This window comes from Podarcis filfolensis (assembly GCF_964270895.1).
Source record: "Podarcis filfolensis genome assembly, chromosome: 1".
NCBI classification, from domain to species: Eukaryota; Metazoa; Chordata; class Lepidosauria; order Squamata; family Lacertidae; genus Podarcis; species Podarcis filfolensis.
In genome coordinates this window covers 100,674,195-100,701,975 of record NC_139604.1, presented here as the reverse complement: position 1 = coordinate 100,701,975, position 27,781 = coordinate 100,674,195, and the positions used below count along the sequence as shown (strand labels likewise).

The following is a 27,781-nucleotide window of genomic DNA, read 5'->3' as shown; positions in this document are numbered from 1 at the left end:
GGGCAACCCTCCCCCCCAAAGTAGGGCAGGGCTCCGCTCCTCCAGAAGCGGGTCGGCCAGCCAAAGAGAGCCTTCTTCGCGCGGGTTTTAAAGGAAGAGGCCCCGCAGAGGGTGCAGGAAGGAGCAGGCCGCGCGTATCGTCCGTGAGGTAACAAAGACGCCGCGAAACCCTCCCGCCGAGGCAGCGGCGGCCCTGCCGCACCCCGCGGGCTCCCATGCAGCAGAGGGCCGGCGCCCCTTCGAGCCTGTCCCCGAGAGAAAAGCGGGGAACTCACCCGTCTGCTTCTCCCGGATGCTGGCCGCCATCTTTTCTGCCACTCAGGCCAGCTCCGCCCCCGTCGCCACTACAGCAGCCGGCAGACGTGGCGCCCCGGCGAGGCGGCCCCTGCTGCTGCTGCGAGCGACCTGAGGCGCGGCGGGCGGAGCCTCCTCGCCCGGCGTCCCCTCTGGCTCCTCGTATATCCCAGCCGCCGGCGCCGCAACTGGGGCTTCTCGGTTATCTTCGGGGATGGTTGGAAGAGGAGAGGGCGGCGGTTTCCCCCTTCTGCTTCTTCCCACCGCCGGCTCTTCTCCCACTGAGGCGCTCGCGGCCCTCGCGCGGGACGGGGTTGGCGGTGCCGGATGGGGCGGTTCTGAGGTGAATTGGCAGTGAGGAGCCAAAATATAGGGAAGAGGGAGAAAACGCCACGCACAAAAGTTGCTGCCTAGGGGCCGGTAGCTTCTTACGCTTGAAACAGCTGTTAGAAAATATACAGGGTTTCATGGGGAAGGGCTGGGCAACGTCCTAGATCTGACCACCATGTACCCCCCCCAAAAAACCCTTTTTTGTCTCTCCAGTAAAAGACTCGCATAAGATCATCATAATATTCTCAAGGCTGCAATCCTAGCCCCACTTAACCTGCTAGTAAAACCTCCTTAGATTCTGCTGGATTTACTTCTCAGTAGACGTGGGTAGCCTTGCTTCCTAAATTATGATTTACCTCCAGGGCTACCACTGGTTTTATTATTCTTTTGTGATGGCTTTTGTTGTTGCTAAACCCAATAGTCACACAGAACCTCTGTCTTCAGAAGTACCAAATATTAGCAGAAAGAGAAGAAAGCCATTGTGGGAGTAAGAATCTGGCTGACATTAAGCCATATGCATAGTAGACCCACTGAAATGAATGGAAACATGATTTCAGTGGGTTTGAGTATGGCTTAATTGGATATGGCATTGTATTTATATTATTTTGCCATATACTCTTTATCTTATTCAGGGCTTGTATTCCTAACTGGATAGTCCAAGTTTGGCCTAAAGTCACAGTTCTCCAGGTTAGCTAGTCAGAGAGGTTTACAAAGTGCTAGAAGTTGACATTTGGTCCTGTACACAAGCACTGTTGTTATTTAGGGAAGCTTTTTAATGTTGAATGTTTTACTGTTTTTTATATATGATGGAAGCCACCCAGAGTTGCTGGGGCAGCCCAGTCAGATGGTTAGGGTACAAAATAAAGTAATAATAATAATAATTTAGTCTACCACAGCAATTCATACACAACCCACAAAAATAACTGCTTTGGTGTGTGTCCCGCCCCATTAATTGGCCACTGTTGGGAGACAGATGGAGGAATGTGACTCTGTTGATTCTTCTTGATCTCTCAGCAGCTTTCAGTACCATCCACCATGGTATCCTAGAATACCAATTGTGTTGGAAGCATACAGGCAGCCAGTGTGGTTCTAGATCCAATTCAATGTGCTGCTTTTGACCTATAAAACTCTATGGCTCAGAACCCCAGTGTATTCTGGCATGGCTATCCCAAACATACCTGCATCCTTCTCCAGAGCCCATCCCCCTCTTTGGGGATGCTTGGAGGGTGGTAACAAGGAAGAGGACCTTTTCAGTTGTGGTTTCATTGGTTTAATGCCTTTTGCAGTGAAGTCGACCTGGCATCTTTGTTTCAGCACCAGACTTATCTCCTCCACCCAGCTTTTGATGGATTACAAATGGATGTTTTGCTACTGCTGTGCAGGCGATTTCCTGTAGCTGTTATAGGGATTGTTACATTTTTGTGGCATAAAGTATTACTATTTGTTTTTAATGTGTGATGAGTCACTTGACTGGATGTGGGTGGCACTGTGGGTTAAACCACAGAGCCTCGGACTTGCTGATCAGAAGGTCGCGGTTCGAATCCTCGCGACAGGGTGAGCTCCCGTTGCTCTGTCCCTGCTCCTGCCAACCTAGCAGTTCAAAAGCATGTCAAAGTTCAAGTAGATAAATAGGTACCGCTCTGGCGGGAAGGTAAATGGCAGTTCCGTGCGCTGCTCTGGTTCGCCAGAAGCGGCTTAGTCATGCTGGCCACATGACCTGGAAGCTGTACGCCGGCTCCCCCGGCCAATAAAGCAAGATGAGCACCGCAACCCCAGAGTCGGTCACGACTGGACCTAATGGTCAGGGGTCCCTTTACCTTTAAGTCACTTGAAGACCTTTGGGTAACAAATGACTGACAAGTCAAATAACAGTATTTAAAAAAAAAATATAATTTAAAGGTTGCTTTAAGGGATAATTATTCTTACTGAGCAATATTACCACCAGAAATGTGTAGGTCCAGAGCCCTACAGCTTCCAAACCATCTTCATGGCAGGGGAGGAGGAAAAGTGTGCCAGAAGGAATAGTCTTCTTCCCATTGGAGCAAATGGCATGGGGATGGCATGTTCCAGCTCATTATGTGGCATAATTTCCAGCATGTTTGTGTCACTGGGATTTCAGGGTGTTAGGATTCAGCACATTTGCTTCTTCATGGTGCTGCCCATTCTCAAGGACCAGCAAGCCAAACATTGCAATTATGTCCTACCTTCCAAGGAGCTCAAAGGGACAAAGAGTTTTGCTCCTCCCCATTTGCAGGGTAGGGATTTCAACCCTGGTCTCCCAGGTTTATCCACTACATCAATAGTGTAGCCTTTGTGAAGTGTATAGAAGCATTTTCAGAGGCATGTTTTTGGTGGAAGGGGGTAGTCTAAATTTGGGAATTTTTCTGTCTCATCCTTCAACCCCTCAGTGGAAACACCAAGTTTAGTTTATAATCTTTTCCATAAGTACCTGAACAGGAATCATATAAAATATATAAGAATGGGAATCCCCTGTCACACTTTAGGAAGAAATAAATCAGTGTCATTTGTGAATCTTCAGAGCTATAATATACCAATTTTATTTGTAAAATGAAGCTAGGTAAGTAACACTGGACTATGATATAAGATATTCCTGTTTGCACTATTAACATTGTATGGTAACATGAGGATTATCATGAATCCTAGATGAAGCAACACCATTGTTGCATATGAACATCCTCAAAAGAATCAAGTCCAACTACATTTGAATGCATATATATTTAATACTGTTAACTGACACATCATTGATTTATTGCACTTTATATACAGTACATGTAAATGACAGTTCTCCCATAATACATTGCTGCAAGTAATAGAAGAGCAAACAGACACTGGAAGCCATAGAAAGCCCCAGGAAATAGATATTACAGTTTTAAACAAAAACTAATATTTACAAACTTATAATTGTACATGCAAATTTGTATTCTACACTATTTCTACATAATGCTAATTGTTTAATCCCCCCCCACCCATGAAAGAGTTCAGTCATACAGAAATGGTGCCTTCCTTTAATCCAAATTACAGAACAAAAAAATCAATGAATTTAAGAATGCTATGATAAAAGCATTCAGTGAAGTGTTAAAGGTACCTGAGCTGCCATAAGGAATACTGTTGCCCTGAATTGACATCTATTTGCGGATTCCATTCATTTGCAGTTTATCCTACTTATGCTAGTATAGATGTAGCATTACAACTTTAATAAAGTAGTACATATTCAAATAATCACAATTAGGAGAACTTAAGAGGTTCATATCCTGTGCACAGAGGTTTTAAGGCAGAAATAGCACAACAGCATTTTCTTTACTCCTAGTACTTTAACCCAACAAACGGCTAAGCTAACAAGGTCATAAAATCACAAAGTGCAAAGAATAGATTGCCAGGATGCACCAATCATGGGAAGTAAATTAAATCCACAGATACTGCAATATAAAATACAATGATCAAGACTTCTGTAAGGGAGCACAGATTATACAGTAGACCAGTAGTGTCCATACTTTTTTCAAAGAGGGCCAGATCTGATGAAGTGAAGGGCCATGAGGGCTGACCAAAGTTGTTGACCTTGTTTTTTAAGATTGAAGTTGTAGAGCTTTTTTTAGGATTGAAGTTGTGGAGGTCTTTTTAAGGGCCCCGAAACGGACTTTGGACATGCAGTAGACCAACATGTTTATAAACTTAGAGGGTTCTATTCCATGCTGTATGAATAGAGCTTCTCTGCCCCCAAACATCTCCAGAGGGTCCCCCAACCTTCTGGAACATATTTTGAGGGGGGGGGGAATGCAGGGAAGAGGGAGGAAATTCCATTGTGCAAACGGAAAAGCTTAATTGAATACAACCCATAGCAGCCCAAAATCCTTTCTTCCTGTAGCCTACAAATTTTTGCTAGTTTGGGTAGCCAGCAAAATCTCTGCATTCCCCAGTACGGGAGGGAGCTCATTTCCAATGATTAGCTTGACACGGGAGGTCTTTTAATGCTCAGCATGTCTGAGAGGTCTTTTAAGCAATTCTCCTCCCTGTTCTTAAGCTCAAGGAAAAGACTGAAGCATGTTTATATGATGCTCATGATGTACCTGGAGGATTTTCAAAGCACAGTGCAACTGAAAATAGTTAGGCCTGCAAAACCCAGGGCAGGGAGCAGGACATAAAGAAAAGCCATATACAATGCAACAGAAAACACTGGAAAATTATCTTTTTGAGTAAGTGAAATACTTTACAATAAGGCGGATAGCTCAGTTGGTTAGAGCGTGGTGCTGATAACACTAAGGTTACAGGTTCAATCCCCATAAGATAGTTGCATATTCCTGCATTGCAGGGGGTTGGACTAGATGATCCTCTGGATCCCTTCCAACTCTATGAGTCTATTCTAAGGTTCTATACTAAGGTTCTACAGGACTCACAGTGTAGTATGGAATGTTTAAATGTAAGGATGTATGCTACACAGAGAATAATAATTCCTGCAACACTGCAATTCAAGATGTATTTCTACATATAGTTTGTTGCCATTCTCATAACAGGCACATATAGGGCCTTCAATGTGTGTGAATTTCTGCTTGCTTTCATCTGAACTTTGATATGAGTTTGGAGATACTCCTGCATGGTGTAGTGATTAAGAGCGGTGGACTTGTAATCTGGTGAACCGGGTTCGCTTCCCCGCTCCTCCACATGCAGCTGCTGGGTGACCTTGGGCTAGTCACACTTTTCTGAAGTCTCTCAGCCTCACTCACCTCACGGAGTGTTTATTGTGGGGGAGGAAGGGAAAGGAGAACGTTAGCCGCTTTGAGATGGCTTAGGGTAGTGATAAAGCGGGATATCAAATCCAAACTCTTCTTCTTTTTCTTCTTCTGCATGTCCTTTTGACATGGCCCTTCTCTTGAAGTCAACCTCACCTTTTCTCTCAAATGATTGACATCTAAGTGTCCATGTTCTGTCTTAAGTCACTTATAACTAGCACATAAGAATATACTTACACTTCTATGAATTGCAACACCTTTACACACCAGCACATTTTTCTAATACCAAGGAAAATATTTGGAATGACTGTAGAACGGAAATTTAATTTTAAAGCAGCTGGGATACTGCACCACAGCTGTATTCAGTGTCATAAAGCTCTGTTATTCTTTTAATATATATATATATCTGACAAAAGTTAAAATGAGGTATTATGTTTAGCTTCCTTTTTATAGTTCATAAGTAATAGCTAGGATACTTGAAATTCACTTAGAATGTAAAATATTTTCTCATCTCAACAAACCAACAAGTCAAAACTTACACAAAAACATGATTTTCTGGCTATATTACAAACCAATGTAAAAGGGATTTGTGAATCTAGTTGTCTGCTAGTGTATATTTGATTATAATATAAATGGATTGATGGTACAGTGCATCAGCAGACAATTATGTCACCAGTTGCCTTATGTTATGAAGTGGGGCTGTGCTAAGGATGAGATTGGGGCACAGTGTTGAAAAGAAACCAAATAATGCAAAATGGTTTGGAAAGCTTTGTTTGTTCATCATTTTGAATCAATGTTCAAAATGTAAAGACTGAGATTAAGCCATTTCCACGATCAAGTTGCAAGTCTGTGAGGATGAACGTGTGTGTTATCCAGTAGCAGCTAGCAAGCTTCTTAAATGCTTCATCATTCAATTTTCAGCATCCATGGTAGTGACTAATGCACTTCTGATTCTAACCTTAGAGTACTTCTGATGGTGCAATCCATAATTCTTTTAAACTTCTCGTAAGACTTTGTTATTGGAAGCTCTAAACAATTAAGGTGTCTCTTTCCAACAGGGTATTTTATATGCAGAAACTTAACTGCAGGCTCAGGATCAAAGCCAATGGGTGGGATATCACGAATGCCAGTTGTAAACACTAAGATGTCCTCTAGAGTTACTGCTGACTCACCACCTAGACCAAGAATGAGGAATTTGATTAGCTGAAAACAGCTTTTACAAGATTTTCACATTAGAAGGTAAGAGTGACTCAAGCTAATGATAAATTGACCATAGTTAATCATTACTGCAAATGTAAAGTGAAACTAAAATTCATAGGCAAGGCTTGTCTTAAGAGTTTGATAAATAGGAACTGAAGTCTTTTTTAAAGCCCCCAACACATTCCAGATTCCTAGTTCAGATTCATTTAGGTGGGTCCATTTTTTCTTACCTTCTGTTTCCTGTAAGTAACCCATCCAGAAATCTAGACTTCTGGCTTTGTCTGCTCCTGGTACACAGTGGATAGCAAAGAGATCACCAAGAAGTTTTGCTGTAAGTTTCTCAGGCTTGTGACATAATATGCTACAGAATGCATCAGGATTCATCTGCATTTTTTCCAAAACACCAAGTGTTTTCAAACCTTGTCTAAAGCTAAGGGGGAAAGAGACAATGCATTGAACCAAGAAAGTGCTATGAGGTTTTTTTTGTTTTTAAAAAGATAGGGAAAAAACTCCCAAATTCATTTGCATATTACAAACACCACTTTAAATTTCTAGAAGCAGTAATTCCTTAGGGCTTTGCTGGAATTATTAAAAACAAAACAAAACCAATTTACTGATATATTTCTGTACATGTACTAGTCAGAATACCCTTGCTGGAGCTGGTACCAGCTACAGATTCTAATCAGTAATTTATTTTAGAGCTTCTAAATTTTCCTGAAAGCTACTCACAACAATGGATGGTGTCCAAGTGTGGCATCCAGCTTACAGGAATTTCCCTCTTTTCCCTTCTCCCAGGCAGCCCCAGTACACTCCCTGAAACCGTTCTGGAAAGTTGGGGGATCCTGAAGGACAGATTAGGGAGCAGGGAGGCTATAGAGGCAGCCAAAAAGGGAAAACCTGTCACATCCACAGGTAAAATGACGGATCTCGCCCCAGTGAAAGAAAGCTGCAGAGCTTCCTACCTTGGGACACTATTAAGTATATTTAAGTATTCATCCAACAACTCAGTTTTTCAAATTTGAAACATCAAATATCTTTAAGCATTTTTGAGTAACAACGTAAGATGAACAACATTAAGAACAGGCTGGTGGCTCACCTAGGATCATATTCTCACAGTGGCCGACCAAATGTGTGAGAGAAGCCTGCAAACTGGACATGAGCGCAACAGCACTCTGCCTACTTGCAATTACCAGCAATACATCTTTCACTTGGTGTCATAATAAAATTTTATATTTTCAGTACTAGTAAATGAGAGGGGAAGCCACCACTAGAACAATAAATTCTTCATAACACGTGAAACTTGACTTGTAAAATTTTAATTTATAAATGCAAAACATGAGTTAATTCACATGGAAAGAGTGTGGCTACAGAACCCTGGAGTATAAACTGCAAAAGTATAGTAATGGGTTCTATGTGCAAAACAAACCTTTCAAAAGGTAAAAGTGTTCTCTTTATGACATGGTAATTCAATATCTCATTCACCAACACATTCTTATCATGTAGAGCTGTTACAGGTTTCAAACATCCAGCAATGGCGAGATATTCGGAGCAATCACTTATTGCTGATTCTAAGCTGTTCAGAGTTCTTGCAGATTTTATCTACAGTAAGAAATCAAACATCAACTAGTTAATTTGATGAATAAATTCAAATGGATGGATGCAACTTCCTCTTTGTTTCAGATCTTATGTCTGATCACTTTTGGCTGACAAATAAGTGGCACATATATTATGCCAACTATTGCTGAGAAAAGAAATGCCCTCAATACCAAATTGATTTAAAATTAAGATGTTAAAAGAGAAAAAAATACCAAGACCCATCCCTATAGTGCTATGCAGTTGTAGAACAACCTACCTTCTCTATTGTCTGCAGAACAGTCACATCAGCAACATCTTCAATAGTTGGTTTCACATTCTCTGTGCCATAAACAAGGCAGTCAAACAAGGTCTTGGAAAAGAAGCTAGGAGATGGCCCTCCATGAACCAGAGAAACTGCTATCATTTTTCCAGCTTCATAGTATAAATTATCTTCAAGAGCTGAAAGTACAAAGTATGTAAAATAACTCTTGTGCTTACTAAATGCAGCTGGGATGAGCCCCAATCAATCTAACCAACTGCACACCTACTTCAATATTCTGTTTCCCATCCAATAAAATGCCCTTGGAAGCCCAGAAAAAGTGCACAGAGGCCACAGCTCTCTTCCCCCATTTGTTGCCAGCACTTAGTGTTCAGAGGCACCATTCATCTGAACAAGTGCCCATCTTCCATGAATTTATCTAAATCTATGTAAGCCAACTGTACTTATGGGATACAAAAGAAATGGGCTGGACATTTATGCTAAACTACCAGGACTTGTCTGTTTCCCTTCCCCACTGCATACCCAACCCCTGTGGTCACAAAAAGCTGCCCTGGAGTTTTAGTCAGAAAGGAAACTGAGCCATCAACTCTACTTCAAGAAACTGGGGCAAGTGCTCAGGTTTTTTTTGGTATGCCAGCAAATATGCTCACCAGAGCTTAACAAAGGCAATTTTCATTACCCCAAAGAACCATGACTTAAAACTATTTAATAGTTCTCCTGTCCCTTGATACATAGTAAAACACTAGAGCAGAAGGTGTCTCCTCTATTTGTATTGGTTTTTGTTACCTGGACAGAGTCAATAAAAACTCAAAAATACAATTACCAGCACCCCTCTAATTGGAGTTGCTCCATCCACTATTACCAATTTTGCTATTTCTGAGCAGCCTAAATAGCAAAGAGAGTAAGGAGACTCCTATATATCAAAGTGAATATTCCTATTAATATTATTAGGAGTATTCGTATTACTGAATTTGCAGTACACAGCCAGTATGGTGTAGTTGATAGTGTTTTTGAATTAGATTGTGGTAAGATCTAGGCTCAAATTTCTGCTCAACCCATGCAGTTTCTTAGGTAGGAAGACACTTGCTTAAGATCACCTTATTCACCTCACAGGCTTGCTGCACACCACATCAAGAGTGCTCAGAACCCAATGGAGAAGGGAGAAAGAAGCATACAGTCGTACCTTGGATTTCAAAAGCCTTGGCTCCCGAACAAATCAGCTCCTAAACGGTTAAAACCTGGAAGTGAGTGTTCTGGTTTTCGAACGTTCTTTCGGAAGCCGAACGTCCAACGGGGCTTCCGCGGCTTCTGATTGGCTGCAGGAGCTTCCTGCAGCCAACGAGAAGCCATGCTTTGGCTTCTGGACGTTTTGGAAGTCAAACAAACTTCCAGAATGGATTCCGTTCAACTTCCAAGGTATGACTGTACCCACTTGCCTCCAAAAACATTTCAAATGTTTATAATTTAGGCTTACCTTGAGAATCAAAAGACAATATTTTTGAGGAATCGCCTTCAAAGAGCGAGGAGTTCTGAAGGTGAAGAATCAGTAATAGAAAAAAATCTCCTTTTGATGAATCCATATTTTTTCTCCTGCAGTTTATGTACTTTACTTCAATAGTATTGGCAGGATTGAAGCTCCGCTTCTGAAATCCTTTTAAGGCGCTATCCCAGATGTTTCGTCTATTGATATTCAGTCTTGTTCGTTTGGTATTAATTTGTGATCTTAATTCCCTCAGAATATTGGAAACTTTTCTTTGCTGCACTACAAGTTGCCTGCACAAAATAAAAGGACTGTTTTATTAGCACAGCATCTACTTAGGTATGTACAGCAATATTTCTGGATCTATGTAACCATGTAACCTCAAGTTGCCCATTTTTTTAAAGAATAAATTACTAATGGCATCCTAATAATTAGCTAACTGAAACTGCTAACAGCATGATAATCTCTCTCTCTCTTTTTAAGAATTAGCATACTACTCAAAACATTTCAATAGCATTTAAATAAGGAAGCACAAAGTTTCTTGTTGAGAACAGGGTCAGACAAAATGCTGATAAACAGCTGTGCATCATCTCTTTAAATACTATGTTCCCCACTCAGTTCTGTATGTCAATAAAATCAGTGTAGTGGATTGTATCTAATACTATACAAGCAGACTTCCACTAGTGTGATGGGACTTCTCCTCCTCTGCAGCCCCCTGTGCATCTCAAAAATATGCCCCAGAAGGTGTCCCAACCTGGAGCAGATTTTTGAAGGTTTATGGGGGCTTCAGATGCAGGAGAGGAAGGAGCAGTTGCATATAACCCCCAGTCTCTATCTAACCTTAAAACAATGGTCTGGATCAAAAGAATCATTAAACTATTTCCACGAGCCTAATGGGCAATATCTAATTGTGATATCTTGATACTGCAATGAACTACTATTTGTGCAAATGTTATTTTCCTGTCCTTTCTTCCTGCCTCCAGCCAAAGAATCTGCTCTGGAAGGTCAAAGAAACATTTGGAGCTGATTTGGAGGCCAAGTCAGAAGGTGTGTGGGCAAGAGTAGAAGGGAAAGCCCCATCGTGTATGCTGACATGACACTGGATCTCAAAGTTGTTTCATACTTGTTCTCCTGCCCATAGTAGTCCCCAGTGGGAGGTAAAAATTCCACTGGGCTGCAAGCTAAGGGTCAATCCCTGCCCCCAAATTCAATCATTCGGTATAAAATTTAAAAAATTGGCTGACAGTTCAACATTTACTTACGTTTTTCTTAGTGTCAGATTCCTCACGGAAGGACTAATCACGGAGGAAGGGGATATCAGTCTATTATTCGAAGAGGGGAGATCTAGTTGTGAACACTGAGTAAAGGCATTGGGGCATATCTTTGGGGACCTAGAAGGGAAGAAGCCCAACCACCTTGTTAGTTGAGTTAGCCACACCCTGACTCAGAAACAGCTGAGTCAGGATACAGGTATCTCCAGCATACAATATTGTCCATGGCAAGTGTACAGTCAGTAAATTACATTTGTTTTTTTGTAAATGAGTACTTCAGGCATGAAGGATTGCTTCTGGATGCAAACAAAATAAGATTTGCACCATGTCCTTAAACAAATTACATGCTTTATGCTACTCCCCATTCAAAGAATACATTGCAGGCTGCTTCTGAAGTCCCCAAGTTTCAGAACAGCTTGTTGGATGGAATGAAGAGCTGCTACAAAAAACTCTGGAACATTAGGTTGAATTCATGATTTAGCCCTTTGATCAGTTATTATTTTTAGGCTCTAACTATAATTTGATAGTGCCGATGTTCACCCAAGCTTTGCCACATGAATGAACAAGAATGAGCTGTAGCAAGCCTTAAATTTGATAGCACATCCCCACTGTCCAATCCCAGTGCAGGCTGGAGTTCAGGAGCAGAAGGTTTTGCTTTTGATTACCCACCATTTGCCACATCCTCTGGATCTGGAATTCGGGTTAGTCTTAACCACAGTTAAACATGTCAGCTTCAGTAGCTATGGTTTGAAGCTGGCATTGAAAGAAAGTACAGGGAAGGTGGTGCTAAAAGGCAAGGAATTCCATAGTATAGGTGCTGCCACACTAAAATATCAATTTCTCACAACTGTGGAATGAATATTACGTGGCACCTTTAACAGTGCCAGTTTCGGTCAAGTGACATATATGGAGTAAGGTGATGCTGCAAGGAAGACATTCCCAAGCCATTATGGGCTTTATATAAGTTAAACCTTAAACTTGGCTTGAACAAATCGGCAACTAGTGCAGATCTCTGGGCAGAGGCATAATGTGCTGACAGGGCCTTACTCCTGTCAGCAACTATGCTGCAGCATTCTGCATTAACTGCAGTTTCCAGGCAAAGTGCAAGGGAAGACCCACATAGAGTACACTGAGGTAATCTAATCTTGAAGTCACCAGTGCTCTCCCAGTCCAGGAACAGCTGAAACAGTCGTACCAAATGCAGCTGGTAAAAGAGACTGTTAGCTACTGGAGCTACCTGGGCCTCCAGCGGCAAAGCTGGATCCACAAGAACCCCCAGACTGCGCATCTGCTCCTTTGGGCATGGGGGTGGACCTCATCCAGGACAGACAACTGACCAAGGTTACAGACTGAACAACCAAAAGTGAGAACTCTCAACATCTCCCAGCCATGTGGGAAGAGCGAGCATAAACATGAGGTTCACTGCAGCTCATTCCTGTTCATTCACATTGCGCTCAACCATGGTTTAGCATGATGTGTGAACACTGCCTGTTTGTTTCCATGCAGCTGCAAATGAAAGAACACCACATGCCTGACAAGGAAGCCAAGATGGGATCCAGGAGACTGTCTGGGACATTTGGGTGACGGCTCTTCCAGCAAGCTATCGCCAATATCTGTTTTTTCTGGCATACTCCGAGAACGCTTTCGCCATTTCTGACAGTTCCCTGTGTAATGAAATTAACACAATTTCTCATCCAAAATCTTTTTTAAAAATGTAATTAATTCAAGTATAATGGTGAACAGTTTCATACCAGTTGATTTGGCAAGGATAGTTCTACATTCTATGCATTCCCAATTTTGCTCCCAACTTGTTAGTGAGGAACATGCCAAGTGAGTTCCACTCGAACCACAATATTGACAGCGCTTTATTTCCCATTTGCTAAAAGAAAACAAAAATGCATTTTTAAAATTAAGACTGTTAAGCTTAAAAAAGAGAAGAGTTAACTCAATGTAACTAGTTATGGCTTCACTTTGCATCAGTATATTTCCCAAGATGGGACATAAATTTCAGTTGCAACATATATGTGGTAAAATGGGAGGTGCAAGGTCAAAGATTACTAATATTATTTTATATTTAATATATTTACCCTGGCTCTCTTTAGCAAAGGATACAAGATAGCTAGCAATAATAAATAATACACTTTTAAAAAGAATCAAACATAACTCCACAGCTGCAAAAGCACACTGGGCAGGACTCAAATGTTCTATTCCGCTCACAGAACTAGCCATTCAGTTCAACCTAATGGTAACTCAGCTCTACAGATAGTCAAAGTATACCATCCCCCAATGCCTTCTAGAAAAGCCACCACTTCATTGATGGAATAAAAATAATGATAAAACCTTCCTAGTGATGGCATGGGACATGGACCAGGTCCTCTAATGTTGACACACACATAGGATGCATGCTTTCCTGTTTCTTCAGAGTTTCAGATTTCTAACCATGAAGACCTAATGACTGGCAGCAGAAAATCAATATGCCAATATCTTATTACAAGGAAACAAAAATTCACCAGGCAATTTAAGTTAAGGATCACTAGTTTTGTTGTCTTAGTATAATTCCATATATAGAATAAGGTGATCAACAGCTACTAACCATAACAGTTATGTTCTACCTCCACAGCTGGCCCTATAGTGGGGCTTCCTACAGACATCTGGGGAAGGTCATTGCAAGAACAGGATGCTGGACTAGATGGGCCTGATCCACCAGGCACTTATGTGGTCATCATCATGTCCAACTAACTTTGAATTAAATTAATTTAATTATGGATGGAAGCAGGACAAGATGACATTCCTATAAACTATGAGCATATTTAATATGCTTATTTCCAAGGACCACATTTATTAATACCTATCAGGCTCATTGTAGTTTCTTCCATTTTCACAGAGGCAGATATTGATGTCACAGTGTTGGTAGCACTGAAGAAGGTCCTGGTATGCATTCTCTTCCAGTTCCCAGGAGGCATCTCTGGAAACATTAAAACTTATTTGAACATTTCAGGCCAACACTGCAGCTTTCCTTGTTTAAATAGTAATATATGATTTTACTATTATCAAGAGAAGATGGAATCTACAGAAAATCAGTAGCTGTTGGATAGACTATGTTTTTGTAATTCAGATCTCTCATCTATGAGAGCAAGCTGATTAACCCCTGGGTTCCTGAACAGCCAGCATTTACAAAATTTGGAAAACTTCAAAAAAAGATTTCCCACATCCCTTTCTAGGGTTAAATGTGGCTTTGCATTGTGTGTGTCTTGACGAAAATCATTTGTCTCCTAATCTAAGTCTCTGTGCCTTCGTCTCTTAAGAAATGAGTTGTAAAAATACTTTGCAGTAGCTAAAATGTTCAGTTCTTTCCATCTTGCATCTTAATTTCAACCTTTACTATTAAAACTAATGAAAAACATGCCTCATGCTCTTAATATAAACCCATGAAAAAAGCAGCTAAATAGAAAAATGATACAAAATAATACACCATAAATTTCAAAAGAGAATTAACCATGTATATCTCACTCTCCTGTTAAATATACCTAGTGGTATACAGCTTTAACTATAAACCTGTACAATATATTCTTAAAAATAAAACAATATTTTGGGAGGTACTTACTTTTCTGGAATATGTAAGCCCATTCTCAGCATTTCATTCTGAAATTTCTCTTTATTATTACATACTGGGCATCTAAAGAAAAATACCCCTGCACTTAGCGCTTGACACTGGATCCAAAAGAGAGAAAAATGATCAGGAAATCAGACAAGATTCTGGATACTTTTGAAGATGAGGGTACAACACAGTATCCTTAGTAGGCTATACTAATGACAATTTATTTAATGCTTATTACCATTACTATATTTATTTATATTCTGGATCCCCCCCACCCCAGGATGCCTGTGCAAGTGAAGATCCCAGAGCCCACGCAGGTTCATATGAGAAAGAAAAACTTTCAGATAGCCTGGACCTAAGCTGTGTAGGACTTTATAGGTCATAACCAGCACGTTGACTTGTGCTCAGAAACAGACTGGTAGCCAGTGGAGCGGTTGTAACATTGCCTTCTATATCCTGTTACTTTTGCAAGTGCTTACTAGTTCTGAGCTTGTAAAGCTTCCAATGCAAAAAGCACATTTACTCCATATTATCAGTAGTTATGGCTAAAGAGTACAGGATGGGTTTGGCAGTTCTATCCTGGTTTCCAACAGAAAGCTGATTTTCCCAAGTACATGTTACTGCATTTGCTCATATACATTCATTTTATCGTCCAGCCCTATCTTACTGATGACATTTAGATTCTAAACTTCTTTGAAGTAGGGATATGGAAATTTGTTTGTGTACATGCATGCTTATGCTACTCTAGGAAACACCACTGATGCACTATAAAACCTTATAGTTTGTTCCCATGCCAGTTATTATAGAATTTGTGACTCTTATTTCAGTTAGCTTTTAGTGCAGGGGTGGGAAACCATTTCTCCCTGGTGGGCAAGATCTGTCTTTGCCCTACCACCATGGGTAAGATTTGCCAGGTGGGTGGAGCCATCACCTACCAATCATGTGATGTCGCAGCGATATCAGGTAACAAGCCTCTCTATGAATGTTCTGAGTGTGCCTCTATAGCAGGCATGGCCAAACTTGGCCCTCCAACTGTTTTGGGACTACAATTCCCATCATCATTCTTGACCACTGGTCCTGTTAGCTAGGGATGATGGGAGTTGTAGTCCCAAAACAGCTGGAGGGCCAAGTTTGGCCATGCCTGCTCTATAGAGGCTTCTCAGGTTCATGAAGCAGTTTGCATGGAAAATGTTGCTAAATATGAAGGTCTTTCTTCAATTTTAGCAAGGGTTTCAATGCAAACCCCTTCGTGATCCTGAAGCAAGGTACACTCCCACTGCTCACCAGCTTATCAGGATTAACTGATGGGTGGGTAGGTGTTCATCTTGCTTCAGCAAAGGAATAGTAAGGAACTCACTTTAAAGTTCTTTGCTTGAAGCTGAATTGGTCCCCAACCTGAAATGAAGTCTCCTGGAAGAGGGCAAAGCCGGCTGGCTCCCTGAACAGGAACATTCAATTCTGCAACATTTTTATTGCAGGTCCTACTTGAATTAAACTACACAAGTGCTTTCCATCATTGTACAGCATACTTCTTTTTAGTATTAAAAGGAAGTACTAATATTGTGGTGTTCTGGACATACCTGCAAACAGTCTCTATGAAACCAAGCGTTTTTGCAGCATGGACTTGCCAAAATGTTATACGATGGTGCATGTTCAACCAACTCTAAACATATGGTACACTGTGATGATCCTTTAGAGGTTGGGGAACGTTTTTGTGTGGGTCGGTGTTTCCAACAGTATGACCTGAAAAATACGGAGCCACTGCAAGGTTATTATCTGTAAAAGCTTACTGACATTCCAAGCAACAAAGAAACATGGGTCAACTTAAGACCAACAAATTTCTCTTGGTATAAGCTTTTGTGGGCTGGAATCAACATCAGATATATGAAGTGGTCACCTAAGTGGATATGCATATATAAACAATGTGTACAGAGAGAATGGTGTTTTTAAGAACCAAAGTAAGCCAAATAAGCAAGCAATGAATGAAACAGCAGTAGAGGTGTTGCATTACTATGCACAGCACAAAAGCTCTAGCCAATGGTGATATCTGGTCTCTCAGGATTTGCGAGGTGTATATGTGGTTGCAAGATGAGAGAAGAGCAAGAGGGATTCCTATTTTTATGTGAGAGGAAATCTGTCATGCAAGTGGGACACCACAACTAGATATCATCCAATTTATGTATTATATTTAAATAACTCCACATTAACAAGAACTTTGGAACTTGCAGCTTTTTGACTCTAGTTAATTTTACTAAAAGTTAATGAACATAACTTACGGAAAATTTTCCCTGAATTGGAAAATGCATCCTCTCTCTACCCCACAAGGAAAGTGGTAACTTCGTTTGCATCTGGATGCCACACAACCAATTGAAGCACCTCTTTTCTTACAGATAGCACATTTCTAAAAACAAATACCACCAGTTGTTTAATTTTTTTTGTTTTAGTAGTTATTCTAAAACTTATTTTAACCTCTGTTTAAAAATAAGAAGCAATATATAACTGTATAAAATGTATATTAAGAGAAATGCGCTGTTGAATAAGTCATCACTACTAGTCAAAACAATAATGAGCCTTTTATCAAATGTCAATGATTTACTATACAGTGGAACCTCGACTTACGTACGGCTCTACTTATGTACCATTCCAGTTATGACCTTCAGTAGGTGCTTCTACTTATGAACTTTTCTCTAGATACGAACAGAGACCTTGCCAGCAGCCTGGAGCTCGCCCGGCCGGCTGCGGAGCAGCGCTGAGGTCTCTGCTCCTGGGGAGAGGGCCCCCATCCCACCCCCAAAGCTGTGGAAGAGGTGCCGCCTGCAAGAGGCACAGCAGGGCGCACTGTAGCCCCAAACCCCGCCGAGGAACTAACCTGAGGAAGTCCAGAAAAGAACCTGGCCTGGCAAGAAAAAAAGTGACCCTAGCTGATGGGAACCAGCTCTTTACTGACCCTTGCCCCATCCCCAGCTTGTAGCCAGGTAAGCCCACCCACCCTCAGTGCACGTAAGGAAAAAAAAATGTTAATTTTTTTCATCTACAATACTGTCTTATTTATTTTACAGTACAGTACATTGATTATTGCCTTCATTTTATGGATCTATAGTCTTGTTAGACAGTAAAATCCATGTTAAGTTGCTGTTTTAGGGGATGTTTTTCATCATCTAGGACGGATGAATTCACTTTTCCACTACTTTCTATGGAAAAGTGCCTACTTATGTACATTTCTAGTTATGACCGGACCTCCGGAACAGATTATGGTTATAAGTAGAGGTTCCACTGTAGTTCATTTTTCTATTATGTAAATGAAAATGTAACTAGCTTTCTTTTCTCTTTTGGTTTACTACAAAACCAAGCAATAATCCTGTCATCTGCATAGCCACTCATTCAGAATTGTCCACTATCACTAGTATTTTGTATACAGAACTCCAGCTAATGTGAACATTTAAAATGCTGGTTTTCGATCTTTCATATTTGCAAATAACTTTATATAACAACAGAACAGCATTAATAACTCTGTCTTAAAAATATATGTAAGTATCTTACTCCCAACTGCCACTCTACATCTTCAGTACTTCTATTTGTGGCAGAAATTTCCAACATGCTTTTGGAATTTCTAGAACCTTTAGTTTAGAGATTTGATTAATTTTGCTTAACACCAATCATAGAAGTTAACTGTTTTTATACAGTTAATTCTACAGGTTATCTGAGAAGTGATTTGGCTTTCTCAACTTCAAAAAAAGAAAAAAAAGAAGCAGCATCGTTTACTACAACTATTTTTTTTAATTCCCTGGGTTTTATCTACAGCTATCCTAACCATTAACTAGAAATGACTGCTTAATGCTATACAGATTTCTTTAACCAAAGCAGTTGCATCAATATCTGCCTATAATGCCAAAGAAAGACTGTCGCCTTAGTGAAACTCAACTATATCATATTTTAGCATATTGTACTGGTATACATGATGCTATGTCCTTCTGGTCAGACAACTCTTTGGAACAGACTCAACATTCAAGATATATTCTTACCAGTCTTGCAGCTCGATTAATTTCTTTTTGGATGTCCTCAGGTAAAAACCCATAAAAACCTTCTTCGTCTTCACCTCTCTGCCAAATCCCACTTGACATTAACTACAATAAAGGAATGGATTACTGGTAAGTTATTGAGAAAAAACATTACTGCAGACACCCACGTACACACGCTCTGCTCCAGCTGACCATAATACCACCCAAGGAGGTGTTGGTTTTCACTATACCAAAGAAGTTAGAACTTTGCAGGTTCAAAAGAAAATACTTACCACACAGTAATAATGAACAGTGAGATTGTAGTCCTCGTAAGTCCTCCTTTCCCCATACTTTTCAGGACGGTCATCAGCCCGTTGACAAAATTCACAGGCTAAAATATTAAGAAGCAATTTTATATAGTGTGTTAGTTCTCTGAAATGGCACTTTAGATGTTTAACAGATGTTTCAAGTTGTAAGATATACCCTTCCGACACAAAGCAACAATATCTGGACACGATGGGTTGCATCCAGTATCCCTTCCATTCAAAGAAGGGACTGAGATCTAGTAGATGCTCCTGCTAGAGGAAAGTGGGGAATGCATTGTGTGGCATGATGTTCAGAGACAGGAATGAGCTGCAGTGAGTGCCCCTCCCTTGCACAGCTGGGGAGGGTGTTTGGAAGCACTGAATGAGGGGAGCATGACCCTGAAGCTCCCTGTGGTGCATTTCTCTGTGCTGAACTTGTTTTGGCACCGAGGTCACCCATATTTCTGGACCAGTGGCAATTCACAACCACAGACACATACACTCCCTCTTGAAAAATACGGAAACATTGCATCCAGTTGTTGAGTTCAATAGCAAAAATCAGAACTAAAACAAAATTGCTAGAACAATGTAGATTGTCCAACATGGGGGTTTTAGTGACTGATCCAGTACGGATAACAAAGCCAAGAACATGATACATAGAGGATGAAGCATTCTATGTCTGAAGATTTGGGGAAGGGACTGCAGGGGAAGGACAAATCTAATCGCAAGGTTAGGTATCAGTTTAAGTAAATCTTTCAAATTCCGTCTGCCAGTAATTACTGCAGTACTTGTTTGTAGCAGGTTAGTGTGGTACAGAGGTTAGATTAGGACTTGGGAGACCAAGGTTCAAATTCCATCAGCTAGAAATCTTACTGGTTGACCTTGACCATCTCTCAGCCTAACCTACTTCACAGTACCTTTGAGAGGATAAAATGGGGACGAGAACAATGTATGGAACCTTTAGCTCCTTGGTACAGCTAGGCTTATTAAGAATGGGGCAGAGTGACAATGTCCAAGAATAGTTAATTATCTAGCCCCTGAAACAATTGTTATGTGAATTTGAAATGGCAAATTGCACTAGCATTAAAAACACAGTTCTTTTTTTTGTACAAATCCATGATTGGCATTTGGTTACATTAATTCAGGCTTCCTCAACCTTGGCCCTCCAGATGTTTTTGGTCTGAAACTCCCATGATCCCTAGCTAGCAGGACCAGTGGTCAGGCATGATGGGAATTGTAGTCTCAAAACACCTGGAGGGCCAAGATTGAGGAAGCCTGCATTAATTGTTTAAGTAAACATGCACGGTACTTACTCAGTTTCTGAAGGCAGCCAACAATGTTATCACTCATCCTAGCGTTCTCCTTCCAACTGTTAAATATGGAAGAAAGAAAAAAAATCAGTTGCAGCATACCTGATATTAGTCTTTTTAGTCTAGTACCATACCCAGTGTTCTGTTTCAAATTAAAAACAAAGTACAGGAAACAGAATTATTGGTTTAACTACTCAGTATACTTTTCTGCTGTCATGACAAATCTGGCTTCAGGTTTTGTATTAATCAGTAGTTCATTGAAATTTGCCATTATTTTTAAAAGTAGCTACAACAACATTTTTAGAATAAACTTGAAATTCAGAAAAGCAAATACATTATCTTTTCGGTGGTACAAAATTATCTGGAAGAAAATAAGCTCCTAGGGTCCTTGCAGTTAGCTATTTTGTCTCTGTGAGTCAGCTGAGAGTCCTGCCTTCAGTCTTCATCCAGAAAAATAAGATGATAAGGAACAAGTGAAGAAAAACAAAAAAAGAGGGAAGGAGGGGTAGGGGAGGGGATGAGAGGGGAGTTGAGTTTTTGTGTCAACTGAAGAGGCAAGCAGTGAGATGAGATAACAGGTCACAAAGGTTATTACTTTGGAGCAATTAGGTCATAAAGGCTCTTGCTCTGGGACAGTACAGTTGTTATCCAACATTCCAGAAAGGTACCTCATGAGCCAGTAAGCTTATATAAAAGGGTATTTTGCCATTATAAATACCTCTTGCTCCCTTGGAATGACTTGGAATGCTCCCTTGGGTATCACTCTAGTAGATTGTTACCCAATAAAATATATCAGTGGTAAGTTGAATTTCTAAGCCTGTAAAATAAGACACTTTGCAACACAGCAAACCCCAAGATGCAAGTATCTTCCATGCCTAGTGTAAGGTTAATACTTTGCTTAAAATCTTCTTCCCAAACACAATATGTCAGTTTAGGTTAGCCTCCAATGTCCCACTTCTCCAACAAGCAAAAGATATCACAACAGTTTAGCTTGGCTAGCTGGAAAGGAGACTAATGAATTTGCACCACTATCGCTGCATTACACTGACCATATGTTAAGTTTTAATGAAAAGCTAATTTTATTTGTTTTAGGAATACAGTATGCACCAATAAAAAGTTCTGAAACAGATACTACATAGAAATCCTAGTTATAAGCTCCATGCAGGATCATCCATTTGGGAGAAAACAGGTCTGCAAAAATAAGGCTTTTGCCTGCTGCTCAAAAGACAGCTTGCAGGGATTTTATTCCACAAACAGAGCTCCAACAAGAGATAACTCTCTGCCCACCCCCACTTCAGAGGATGGCTTCCAAGAGGGACATTGGTTTGAAATTGGCAAAAGGCCTCTGCGTTGGCAACAGTATTTAGCTGACTATACAAAACAACCAAATCACAAATCTTTTTTGTTTTTTGATTACCTCTCCTGAAAAAATATTCTTTTCTCAATAATTTCCAAAGGCATTCAAGATCCACTAGCTCTAAGTATTTCAACTGATATCATCTGTACAGGTAGGGTTTCCTGTGTAACATGGACAGAAGCAGATGGGAAAGGTTACAACCTTCGCTATCTTCGATCATTCCTATTACAGAAAAAGAAACTGGGAATATTTTATTATCCTAAATACTTGTCTACCCAGAAATAAGCAAAATACTCCTGAGTAAGCATCTTGAGGATCACAGCAGAAGTTTCCTAAATTCAGCAGATGGATAAAGAAAGGTATGCATGTGCACAGAGTCTTAATGATCTTTAGCAAACTTTTATTTCCTCTGCAGGCTTTTTTGTGGGGTGGAACTTGGGTTATCTGGATCATTCTAAGTAATCAAAACTCTGTTTTAAAAGCTTTATTTTTCTATTTCCAGACAGGTACAACATGGGCTACAAAAATACATTTCATAAGTCAAGGCTGATACTTTTTATAAAAAATGAATAAACGTAACAAGGCAGGTTTTATTTCAAACTTGAGATGGTGTCATGACTTCAGATAAAACAATGGCAAAGAAAAGGATCCAGCTGGGGGGCTGTATCCTGAGCTTCCTCACCTCTGGCAAGCCACTTTGACAGGTGGGTGGGACTGTCCACCTGTCAATCACCTGATGTCACCATGATTTCAGAGAACCTATTTGCCTCTTTTGCTGCACCTCTTCAAGTCCAAGTAGCGCTTGAAGTCATTGCCGAACACCATTTTCTTCACACCCTGCTTTCAAGCAGGGACAAGCTACATTCCGGAGTTCCCTGTTCTCACTGGGGCCTGAAGACACACCAAACAGCTGATTGGTGCTGACTTCAAATCCCAATTTTGCCAGGGATCCACCCCACCTGGGAGCTCTGATTGAGTACTCCTGAATGGAACCAACCCTAGCAGGTCTTGGAAGCCCTGCTTACCAAGAAAGAAGCAACAGTACACTTTACAGCAGGCTTCCTCAAACTCGGCCATCAGGTGTTTCTGGCCTACAACTCCCTTGATCCCTAGCTAGCAGGACTAGTGGTCAGGGATGATGGGAATTGTAGTCTCGAAACATCTGGAGGGCTGAGTTTGAAGAAGCCTGCTTTACAGCTCCCAGTTGTTCGTTTGCAGCCATGTTTTTAACTGCCCCACACCTGATGTCATATAAACCACTCTGAAGATTTTCCCAAATCAAGTGGTACAAAAATTTTATGAAATAAAAAATAAATAGAAAAATGACTTGGGGCATGGCTTGGAGAAAACGGCTTTGTGGGTAAAATTTGGACCCCTCCTGGGCCAAAGGTTCCCCACTGCTGAGATAAAACAATAGAACACCTGCAGCTAACAGTCACTTTTGAGAACTATGGAAAAAATGTTGTGTGTATTAAAAAAACACCAAACTTATTTTGGAGCAGCCTCTGATTTCAAAGTCAAATCTATACTGCCACAGTCAGTTTTAAATAAAATGTTCTAAACAAACAAAACAAGGAAAGGAGACAGAATTTCAAATGCATGTTTTCCCTTCTGTTAACAGGCAACAAAGACAAGCTTTGCACTTCAGGAGCTTTCACAGATGCCATTTCAGTTCACTGTATGTGTCCTGAATTTAAATATGAAATGGTCTTAAGTTCACATTGTGGTTTGTGACAGCCTAATGCTACCACTTGAAAGGAAACCACTGGGCTATTTGTTTAGCAAATCATATTCCGTTTTTAGCGGAAATGCTCTCTAAATTGAAGGACAGCTCCAAGCAATAATAACCAGCCTGCATGTATTATACACTGCAAATCTGAAATGACTTAACATTCCTGAACTTAGGAAGTATCTTAGAGTCTTTTAGCTCAGTTTACTCAGAACTGTCCACTGAATTCAACAGGACTTGCTTCCTAGTACTTTGGACTTACAGCTTACAAACCTACTTAGACTGGAACCCAAACAGTAACTTAAGAAATCTCACTAGAAAAAGGAAGATATTTCAGCCTAAGGTTCTGGGGTGTTCAGTGAAAACAGAGAAGATAACCCTATGAAACAGAAGCACATGTGTAATATATGGATGCTGAAATACGTCAACTGCCTCAGCCCTTTCACTACTTATAGAAAAGAGTGCTCCAACCATAAACAGTTGCTAAGTCACAGTGATCAACTTGACAGTAATAATAATTTTATGGGTTTCCCTAGCCACTCTAGGGAGCTCACAGCATATATCAAAGCATAATAAAACATCAAACATTAAAAACTTCCCAATACAGGGCTACCTTCAGATGTCTTCTAAAAGTTATGTAGTTCTTTATCTCCTTGACATCTGAAAGGGGGGGAGGTGTTCCACAGGGAGGGTTGCCACTACCAAGAAGACCCTTTGCCTGGTTCGCTGTAACTTCTTGCAGTGAGGGAACCAGCAGAAGACCCTTGGAGGAGGACCTCAGTGTCCGGGCTAAACAATGGGGGTGGAGACACTCCTTCAGGTATACTGGGCTGAGGCTGTTTAGGGCTTTAAAGGCCCAGTGGGGAAGAGTCAGTAAAGGGGTGTTATCTGCTTAGGGCAGTGAATGACTGAGAGCATCACCACAGTGGTTGGGAAGGAAGAGACAAATGAGAAATGAACTGAAAAATGGCTCCTTGTCACCTTCCAGCCTTGCAAAATAATGGCACAAAGGGGAACAAATGCTATTCTCTTTTTGTAAGTGCTTCCCTGGGTTGAGTTGTTTTTTTATTTCTGGCATCGACAACTGTGTGGCATACAGAAATTCAACAGGTAAAGCTTTTCCTAACATAAAGGAAATGATGGGAAATGGTTTGTTTGCACCAGCTGAATTCCTGTATGACATGTTTCCAGACTATGAACCTGCCTGCTCTTTAAGTTCTGCATTTCAGGCTCTACTCCTAGATGTCATTTTCAAAGCTGAGGTGGGTAACTGGGATTTAGGGACTCTTCAGTGATGATGTCCCAGTTGTGAAATAGCCCCACTTTAGTGCATTACACTAATGCATAGGGGAGGTTCCCAGTGTGAGAATTCCCGTAGTGATCAAACTATCCCCATCCAGGAAAGGACATAGTGTAGCACAATTGTAGTTGATGGTAGGCATTCTTCTTTCCCATTATCTGTGATTTTGTTTTTCTGCTTTAAATTGTTTTAATTTACAATTTTACCTTCAAAAGCCACAGTATAAAATGATTCAATTAATGATTTTAACTTTTTGACAGGTGAAAATTTTATTATTTAGAGCTCTGAATGAAAACCCTATTGTTTCCTTGTTTTCCCCTTAAATTTATTTTGTTTTAATTGTAATGTCAAGTGTTGAATTTAAGAATGTTTTTGAATATAAAATGCTAGCTGTTAAATGTAGAAAGAGCTCTGTCACAATAAAAAAAAAATGTGGAAAATCATATTCCTGGGGATTTCAAACATATGGTTATCTCATATGGTTACCATATAACATATGGTTATATCAGCCATGGTTATCTCCCGCTTGGACTACTGCAATGCACTCTACGTGGGGCTACCTTTGAAGGTGACTCGGAAACTACAACTAATCCAGAATGCGGCAGCTAGACTGGTGACTGGGGGCGGCCGCCGAGACCATATAACACCGGTCTTGAAAGACCTACATTGGCTCCCAGTACGTTTCCGAGCACAATTCAAAGTGTTGGTGCTGACCTTTAAAGCCCTAAACGGCCTCGGTCCAGTATACCTGAAGGAGTGTCTCCACCCCCATCATTCTGCCCGGACGCTGAGGTCCAGTGCCGAGGGCCTTCTGGCGGTTCCCTCATTGCGAGAAGCAAAGCTACAGGGAACCAGGCAGAGGGCCTTCTCGGTAGTGGCACCCGCCCTGTGGAACACCCTTCCAGCAGATGTCAAAGCGATAAACAACTACCTGACATTCAGAAGACATCTTAAGGCAGCCCTGTTCAGGGAAGTTTTTAACGTGTGATATTTTACTGTATTTTTGGTTTCTATGGAAGCCGCCCAGAGTGGCTGGGGAGGCCCAGCCAGATGGGCGGGGTATAAATAATAAATTATTATTATTATTATTGTTATTATTATTATTATATAGAAAACTGGCATCAGTGGGAAGAAAGAAGGGCTGTATAAAATAAAATCCTCAGTAAACAGCCCTTTAAAGCAAACAAATAGGAGTTTTATCCTACCTTAAAGCTAAGAAACTTACTTTAGCATAATCTACTTTGAACCAACTTCACAATACTATGCATGTTTACTTAAAAGCACACCCAACTGAATTCAATGGGGCTTACTTTCAAGTAAGAGTGCATGACTAGGGAGTAAGTCTTGCACAAAACACAGGAAGTCTGATATGCACAGGATTACACTGTAATTCATCAGCCTTAATGGTATTTTCTGTAGCATGGCTGTCCCTCAAAAAAAATTCTTCTTTTAAGCATGTTAAAGATTCTCCTACTGTATTTTTTTGAGCAGAAGTAACTCTGTCAACCACTCGAAAAACTTGTTACTAGACAACAGTATGTTGCCATCTGAATGAAAGAAGAGCTGGGAGGGGGCTGTACAGTATATCTTTCTTCTTTTCCACCATCCAGCCAGGATGCTCTTTCTCTCTCTACATATAGTGTGTGGTTTCTCTCTCTACATATAGGATGTGGAATACTTATAAATGTACTCCAATATTACAGAACACCAGTAAAACATCCAGTATCTGGCACTTTAATTACAGTACAGTATATACCTTTAGGCAGCAGGCATAGAGCATTCCTCTTCAACCAGCCTTTGCTGATTCACATTCAATTAAATGTGTAGTAGGAGGGGAGATTTTTTGGTTTGCCTTTGTTCCTATTTTTATTGTGCATTTTGTCTTTTTTATATTGTATTTTTATGTTGTACCACCCTTCATCTGTAGATCTCAGGGCGGAATACAAATTTAATTGACAGCAATACAGTGGTACCTCAGGTTAAGTACTTAATTCGTTCCGGAGATCTGTTCTTAACCTGAAGCACCACTTTAGTTAATGGGGGCTCCCGCTGCCGCTGCGTCAGCGGAGAATGATTTCTGTTCTCATCCTGAAGCAAAGTTCTTAACCCGAGGTAATATTTCTGGGTTAGCAGAGTCTGTAACCTAAAGCGTATGTAACCTGAAGCGTATGTAACCCGAGGTACCACTGTAGTAATAATAATACCAAAGGAAACTGAAGTCAGGTAAGTGCTTCTCACCACTCAGACCGTAGGATGCGCCCAGGAACATCAGCATCACCCTCCTATATCAACCATGATTTGCACCCGGATCCTAGTGAATATTTACTCCGAAGGAAACCCACGGGGAGAAAGAAAACAAGGGCCCTCGGGATGAGGCCAATGGCTCAGCTAGTCCAGCATCCTATTCTCACAGTGGCCAACCAGATGCCTGTGGGAAACCCGCAAACGGGACCCGAGCACAAGAGCAACTGGCATTCCAAAGTAAACCCCACAGCAGTTTACTCTCGTGTAAGGATGCTGCAGAACCGCAGTTAAATGCCAAAGCAGCTGCTTTGCATGCAAAATGTCCCACGTTCTCAGGGTTGGCAGGCGCTCCCTGCCTGAAATCCCGGAGAGCAGCTACCAGCCCGTGCAGGCAATACTGAGCTGGACGGGCCGATGCTTCGGCATCTCCCGGAGCGCCGCGTGAAAGGCGGGAAAAACGCCCTCCCTGCGCGCGCCCTTCTCCCAACCCCCGCGGCCACCATTCCTGCCCCGCGCACGTCAGGCTCACCTGCGCGATCCGTAAAGCGGGCGGACCCGCACCCTCCCGCTCGCACGTCCACTCCAAAATAACCGCCCGAGCATTCAAAACTCCAGCATCCGCTTGCGTCACAAAGACGGCCAAGGACGCGAGGAGGAAGCTCCGCCCCGCCCCGCCCCGCCCCGCCCCTGGTCCTTCCGATCGCTTGGTCGGACGCTCGGCTGCTCTTGCCTTAATTAAGCAGAATTCCCGGATCTCCGAGGGAC

General features: G+C 41.2%; 2 protein-coding genes and 2 long non-coding RNA genes across 10 annotated transcripts in view; 2 read left to right on the top strand and 2 right to left on the bottom strand.

Annotated features, from left to right (window-relative positions):
- SCFD1 (sec1 family domain containing 1) overlaps nt 1–412 on the bottom strand; it is a 40,776-nt gene extending 40,364 nt beyond the window's left edge. For both annotated transcript variants that reach the window (XM_083614538.1, XM_083614540.1), the window contains exon 1: nt 276–412. In XM_083614538.1, the coding sequence (XP_083470664.1) occupies nt 276–306 (31 nt within the window). In that variant the 5' untranslated portion in view covers nt 307–412. The remainder of the gene's footprint in view (nt 1–275) is intronic.
- On the top strand, nt 25–14,578 carry LOC310766250. Of its 5 annotated transcripts, none has more exons than XR_014549973.1 (7): nt 25–148; nt 6,428–6,608; nt 7,365–7,481; nt 9,538–9,668; nt 10,161–10,243; nt 10,888–10,951; nt 12,682–12,819. It is a non-coding gene; the product is annotated as an uncharacterized lncRNA (long non-coding RNA). The 5 variants fall into 5 exon arrangements; XR_014549974.1 differs by lacking the exon at nt 25–148 and adding an exon at nt 356–495; XR_014549975.1 differs by lacking the exon at nt 25–148 and adding an exon at nt 512–637.
- G2E3 (G2/M-phase specific E3 ubiquitin protein ligase) lies at nt 6,125–27,621 on the bottom strand. Its single transcript, XM_083613365.1, is given in 18 exon segments — nt 6,125–6,324; nt 6,327–6,544; nt 6,800–6,999; nt 7,996–8,168; nt 8,422–8,603; nt 9,899–10,197; nt 11,167–11,295; nt 12,707–12,839; nt 12,927–13,054; nt 14,024–14,140; nt 14,780–14,886; nt 16,354–16,516; nt 17,050–17,174; nt 18,796–18,897; nt 19,065–19,162; nt 20,390–20,445; nt 21,804–21,904; nt 27,546–27,621. Coding segments are annotated over 17 exon segments (2,319 nt in total). The 5' UTR covers nt 21,848–21,904; nt 27,546–27,621; the 3' UTR covers nt 6,125–6,279.
- Nucleotides 21,912–27,781, top strand: part of LOC310766385 — a 38,797-nt gene continuing 32,927 nt past the window's right edge. For both annotated transcript variants that reach the window (XR_014550121.1, XR_014550122.1), the window contains exon 1: nt 21,912–22,102. This is a non-coding gene — a long non-coding RNA (uncharacterized lncRNA). The remainder of the gene's footprint in view (nt 22,103–27,781) is intronic.